General features: G+C 38.9%; 2 protein-coding genes across 2 annotated transcripts in view; one reads left to right on the top strand and one right to left on the bottom strand.

The window, feature by feature from the left end:
• The window catches only part of LOC146453734 (uncharacterized), a 6,533-nt gene extending 4,293 nt beyond the window's left edge, over positions 1 to 2,240 (bottom strand). Inside the window, exons 1-2 of the mRNA XM_085096313.1 lie at positions 1,966 to 2,240; positions 1 to 276 (exon numbers count right to left, since the gene is read on the bottom strand). The exon at positions 1 to 276 is cut by the window's left edge and continues 238 nt beyond it. Of these exons, the coding sequence (XP_084952439.1) occupies positions 1 to 276; positions 1,966 to 2,054 (365 nt within the window). The 5' untranslated portion in view covers positions 2,055 to 2,240. The remainder of the gene's footprint in view (positions 277 to 1,965) is intronic.
• Positions 2,241 to 2,284: 44 nt separating this feature from the next.
• LOC146453733 (acylphosphatase-1-like) lies at positions 2,285 to 6,203 on the top strand. Its single transcript, XM_085096352.1, has 4 exons — positions 2,285 to 2,387; positions 3,022 to 3,038; positions 3,876 to 3,985; positions 5,430 to 6,203. Exons 1-4 carry the CDS (start codon positions 2,330 to 2,332, stop codon positions 5,542 to 5,544), a joined length of 300 nt encoding a protein of 99 aa, XP_084952478.1. The 5' UTR covers positions 2,285 to 2,329; the 3' UTR covers positions 5,545 to 6,203.
• The last annotated feature ends 93 nt before the right edge of the window (positions 6,204 to 6,296 follow it).

Here is a 6,296-nt window from a genome sequence, read left to right as displayed (position 1 = left end):
TGCAGTATGACCTTCATGTCATTGTCAAAGTCATGTCTAATACGGCATATTTTCAACTCAGTAATTCTCCTTAGTTTAATTGTCTCCAAGACCTGAAGATCAATCTTCTTTTTGGGGCATTTTGCTTCTACCCTTGGCAAACATATCTTGATTCCTTTCCAGAGATGAGGCGAGCTAAAAACTTGACGGAAATGCCGGTTAACTCTAGTCATGTTTCCAAGGTCACTCGGTGTCAGAAACTGAGCAATGTGCCAAACCACAACATCAGGTATTGACCTGTAACATATATTTACATTAACTTAAATATTAACAACAACTGAATTTGATTTCCAAACACACTTAAAATCCGTAGTTTCTGTACAACCCATTTATGGATTTTGAAAGTCAAGAATAAACTATGAACTTATTCAGTAATTCTCACGACAACACCAACGAAAACATCATCAAATTATATGTTAACTTTGTGTTACTTCCACTACTTCATGGTTATTTCCATTCATTCAACTTGCACAATGTAGCCGAACTATCCACCAATGGGATTGATAGGAATGGCATTGAAGTTAAGACAGAGAATGAAAAATATCATTATCCGGACCATGTACAGAAAACAGAATAGCCCAATTTCGATATATTAAAATTCAGCCTGAAATAATAACATCACTTTGAGGCTCCCAGGAATAAATTGTTGAATTTGTATGGTTTTATTCCCCGGAGCCTCTCAGTGATGTTTATTGCTTCAGGCTGAATTTTAATATATTGAAATTGGGCTGTTCTTACAACTACCTTTTATTTTGCTAGAAGAGATGTCAGGCTCAGTTGAAAGGTTAGCAAGATTTCAATTTATGTGCTAATGACTATAATATATATTAATAAAGCTTAATACACTGTACTTATAAATAGCCATTCCAAAGAGAGAGGATTTCCTTAGCCCAGGTGGTATAAGATGAAAAATCTTCTTGGTCTCAAAGAGTCTGGTTTGCAGTGTTCCAGATAACTTTCAAAATCAGAGAGTCAATGAAGAATTTTGAGGGGTCAATAGCTCTGGTTCTCCCCAAATCTTCTCACAGTAAGTTTACCATTCATTTTGTCGGGTCAGGAAGCCAGGCTTCTCGCGTTTTTGACCCAAGAGCCCCCCTCTTATCTGGAACACTGGGTTTGCACTTGCAGAGATTCACAAGGCCAGAAAAGGAGGATTTGCTGATGTAACGTTGATCAAAGTCCACGGCCCAGCGGCCTGCGGTCTACTTTCCAGTTGACAGCGCCCCACAGCCTGCAGCCCACCTCAAAGGCCACAGCCCAGGAGCCAGTGGCCCACTTTACAATTTTTTTATGCCCACTTCAAGATGGTGAACACTTACCGTGACAGACTGGTACACTCCAGTTAGCCTAATTTAGCTTAAGTATCTTGCAATTGTTAGCCCTTATATTTGGAGTTAGGATATCTAGCCAAAAAATTGCTGATTGCAATGTGTCAGCCAGTCATGGGCAGTCTAAGGTTCCTGCTTGGGAATCCAACGACCCGAGGTTGACTCTTATTTCGGTTCAGTTTATCTGCCATTGATTTTCTAGCCACAGGGAGGCCACCATCTTGAAGTGGCCTTAAAAAAAAATTGCCTAAGCTGTGAACCGTGAAGTGTGCTATGCGCCATGGGCTTTGAGGTGGGCCACTGGCCACCTCAGTTTTAACAAAAGTTGTTGACCACAGTGCTAATAGGTGGTTTGCATTGCCACCCTGCTGGTGGACAAAACAAAAGAAAATTTGCTTACATAGCTGGCATAAAAATGGTAGTTAACTCCCAGAGGAGAAAGATCTTATTGTTCCTGTCCACCAACATGACAGCCATGACGTCACATGCAAACCGTCAATAATGCCCCGGCATCATGAATCCTCCGGTGGCGGCTACACACACAACAACAACAAAAATAACAGCAGGAACAAATAAAACAAAAGTAAATTGAGCTTACCTCAGTGACAAATATTGGTAGTTCTTTGAAGGGAAGTTGAGGTTCATCGTGCGCCAATGTGGTGGTTTATCGAAACAGAAGCTGCTCATCGAAGGCACCGACAAAAAGTCGTTTATCTAGACTCAATGAAACCGCGCGTACATAGGAGCACGAAGCATATCGAATTATCCACCATAACAAGCTACAAACAGATTCCTTTAGCTCCCGTAGGTACAAGAAAATTATACACACAGTCACTACATACAGGCGTCCTTCTCAATGATGTTTCTACTAGAAGCCCTGGGAACTAGCATCCGAATTAAAGCCGACATTCTGTTTCGTGTTACATGACGTCTTTAGTGAAGCCGTTGGGAAGTAAACAAACATGGCGGCTGCTAGGGGTCTGTGCTCCGTGGACTTCGAGGTGTTTGGAAAAGTGCAAGGTACATTAAGCGTATCTGGACGTTAACGGTTTAATTTCCAAAACAAGATAAATTTAGAATTTGGAAAAAGATTCAAACTGAACCGAAGAAAGTCAGTTTCTCACGATTGATCGATGAAATTTGTACACATGTCACTCTTTAATCATATGATAGAGTTTCACAGGATAATTTTAACAGAAGGACAGAAGCTTCTCAGTCGCTTTCGATTGAATCATTTGCACTTTAGGATTTAATCCACAGACTGAAAAACTGAGAATACATTGCAAAGTACTGCTCAGAAGCTTTCACATGAATGGTCGTTGTAATTAGAAATATTTATCATGATCACCTTAACCTAATGTCCAGCATAATAAACAATAGGAAAGTTCTGGGCAAGATTTCCTCACAGCCTCATACGTATTATGTACATTCTGAGACTCAAACTCTGCTCTATTCTCACTCGCCGTTTTTGAAAGAGGGTTAGTATGATAGTGGTGAATGTATAATCAATGTATGGCATGGGGCTGTGCGGAAATCTTTCACAAAAGTTTCATAGGTCCACTTTGCTTAACAATCTACACTGTACCACAAGTACATGTACGCTTCTAGCGTACTCATTTACTAACTTAACTTCTCTCCTATTTTTTCTTTTCAGGAGTATTTTTTCGTAAGGTATGCTTCGATATTTAATTGGACATTAATATTATTTTATAATTTGTTTGAAGCTAGAGTGGAGAAAAACAAAGTTATTATTTTTCAGCTTCAGATATGTAGAGGTCAAAGTCTATGTACACATTAAGTGATTAGCTACTGCATGAAAGTCATGAGACTATTTTGTGTAGATGACATAGTCCGTTAGATACCACTTGACAGAGTAAGAATATTAAATCATTATTTTAATTCTCTTCAGATGAAAGGTTTTTTTGTTTTGCATCCCCTCCCCCCCCCCCCCCCCCCCTTTCCAGGAAATTCTAGTTTAGCCTCATAAAGTCAACTCCCACATTGCGGACACCTCGCTATTTTACGGACACCCTGATAATGTACGGACAGAAGCTAAATCCCCGGCATATCATCATCATATCATTTTGACTGAAAGAAATTCACGTTAAAATACGGACTCTCGCTATTAAGGTCAGTAACTCACGGTGACCCAAGGGTGTCCGCAGTAAAGGGAATTGACCGTAGCTTGCTTCTAAAATTTTGACTTCTTAGACCCCCTCCCAATTTTCGATGACCTAATCCATGGGGTGGGTATGGATTTTTTTTCTGGAACTGCACATTCATAAATTTTATAAGTTCAGCTGTTTCTGAAAATAAATTTTCCAATAATTGAATTTTTGTTGTAAATTCAAACTTGTTTCAGGAAAAAGATTAGATGAATGTTTTTACCGGCCGTAGCAATGGTCTAAGCATTCCCGCACATATTTAATGATAATCACGATGTCCAGGAATATTTTTTGGGGGACCTACTATTAACTGGATGGATGTTTTTTTTATTGATGTGTTAAGCACACCGAGAAAAATGCCACAAAATATTCACTTGTTGGCTGGGTGATGAACACAACACGGAATACAGTAGTTGGACAAATTCAAGGAGACACTGCAAATGTCCGTCTAATGTAAGTATTATGGTGAGTTATATTCCATAATTATTCCATTTGTGTGAAATCCAGGGTAATTTTGTTGACGGTAACAAGGGCTCCCTGTGGAATCATTGAATGTCTCCTTTATGCTTCAAAAAAGCTTGGCAATCTCCAGATAAATTTTGTTTTTAGTGGGGGGGAAGCCGAGGGGGATTGGATGATGATGGTGGTGGTGGTGATGATGATACACACTCTTTTTTTAAACATTGTCAGATTTTAATCCCGTCAAGCTAATGTGCAGCCGGACCAGAATGAAGTACAAATGTTTTGTGACTTAATTTAAAGCTTGTTAATCATGTAATTTGGCTGTGATTTTATGGTTTGAAGTAGTACCATATTGTAGGATGGAAGAAATTATAACACAAATAAATGAATGTTGCAGTCACTGTTGCAGTGAACCATATAGTTGAGACTGGTAATTTATAAATTGAATGATATGTTATCCGCATATCACTTTTCCGTCTTGTTGCGTGGACTTTTTGTAAATTCCCCTCTCCAGAAAATACAGGGATACTGGTACTAGTGAGAAGAAATATTATTATGGGATTGTTTGGGTAGACAGATGGAAATTGCGCCAATAAAAAAGTGCATTTCTCGGTGGTCAGTTGTACGTGAATCCCAGGGGGGTACTCGGGTATAAACGTGACGGGGGGGGGGGGGGGGGGGGGTCCAACGGAGCCTAATGTTTTGCACCCAAAAAAATACGTGGACCTTATATTGTGCACCCAAAAAAATACAAGACTGGAAATTTTAGACCGATGATAAGCTTGTGTAATAGATGAGTCAATATTGGAGAGAAGTAAATGACGTCACAGTTTACAAAGTGTCGTTGTCTTCATTCTCATTGGTGTTTGCCGGTGCCCTTCCTCCCCCCCCCCCCCCCCTCCCCGGGCCCCATGCCGCTTAGAAAATATGCAGATACCTGGAAATCTGGCACTCCGGCTACATGCAGATTATTCGAATTATCATGCTTTTGGATCTTGTGGGAACTTTGGCTTGAATTGCGGTATAGAACTATTCGCCTGGCAGAAATTCAAACCCAAAAAAAATGCGCAGATTTTTTAGCCCCAAAAAATACACGGTTAAATTTTCAACCCCCCCAAAATACAGGAGTTGATAATTTTAGACCCAAAAAAATACGTCAGACCCGGCCCTGTCACGCTTATACCCGAGTATCCCCCCTGGGACGTGAATACCCTCCCCCTAGGAAAATATACCAAAAATTAACTTATTCATTCGCACAAAATGTCAATCCATATACCCAAAAGATCCCACAATCCCTTATGTGTACCAGCTACTAGCTGTCTGCTTGCATTATAGAGTGAGGAATTGAAAATAATGAGACAGCATTACTGTAACAGTCTTTTCTTGTTTTTGTTTTCTTTCTTTCCTCTAATCTCATTTGTTTTTAATTTTCAAGGAAGAAATGGTTGAAAGAAACCGGAAGTCCAAAGTCCAGAATTGACCGATGTGAATTTAAGAACCAGAGAACAATCACCAGCCTCGAATTTAGTGCTTTCATGATCCGTAAATAACAATCATTTGAATAAATATTTGAATCTTTTCATGATTTGTTAAACGTTAAATGCTAATGAGGCAAGACAGTTACTTTTAATTATATACTTTCAGTAGGTTAATTTTAAGTTCTTCATTATGGAAAAACAACCATTTTGTTTTCGTATTTGGAAATAGTCTTATCTCAAGTTGCGAACAACAGCAAGACAGTGTAACTTTACAATAAATTGCAAACTCAACTAATTAGGTTGTAAAAGTACGCAAGTAATACCACACTGTTCTGTAAACCTTTTTGTAATTACAAGAGATGAGGAGTTCTTTAAGTCTTTGTAAATATTATTTTGTAACATAGAAAAGCGAGGGTCAAACCAGTTTTTATTTGTAAGATTTTGTTTGTAGTGTAATTTATATTGAATTGTTTGTACATAGATAAGAATGACGTGATTTATGTAATAAAAAACGGTCATTCTTGCTTTTTGCTTCATGCAGTCATGTAAGGTACAGTCGAACCTCCACCAATGGAGACCTCTCGTAGGCAGACACCCCGTAATCGGACACTTGGTCATGTTCTCAGTTACAGTACATATAAACACTACATTTTTAACCGTCCATAAGTGGACACCTCTCTTAAGCGGACACTTTTTCTGGGCCCAAGGACACCAAAAGTTTGTTACCATGACATTTTCGTTTTACTAGTTACTGTACAGTAATGAAAAAGGTTGAACTTAGTGAAGATAAAGATATTATTTTCTTGATACACTAAAGCCTTCAA

The sequence above is a fragment of the Pavona decussata genome, unplaced genomic scaffold (assembly GCF_977016875.1).
Source record: "Pavona decussata unplaced genomic scaffold, jaPavDecu1.1 SCAFFOLD_324, whole genome shotgun sequence".
Lineage (NCBI taxonomy): Eukaryota > Metazoa > Cnidaria > Anthozoa > Scleractinia > Agariciidae > Pavona > Pavona decussata.
Note: the sequence above shows the minus strand (reverse complement) of the source record. Positions and strands in the feature narration are given on the sequence as shown.

Coding starts and splice junctions, on each gene's coding strand:
- LOC146453733 (XM_085096352.1), top strand. CDS start 2,330: ATGGCGGCTGCTAGGGGTCTGTGCTCCGTGGACTTCGAGGTGTTTGGA. Junction 3,986..5,429: donor ACTGCAAATGTCCGTCTAAT/GTAAGTATTATG, acceptor TTAATTTTCAAG/GAAGAAATGGTTGAAAGAAA.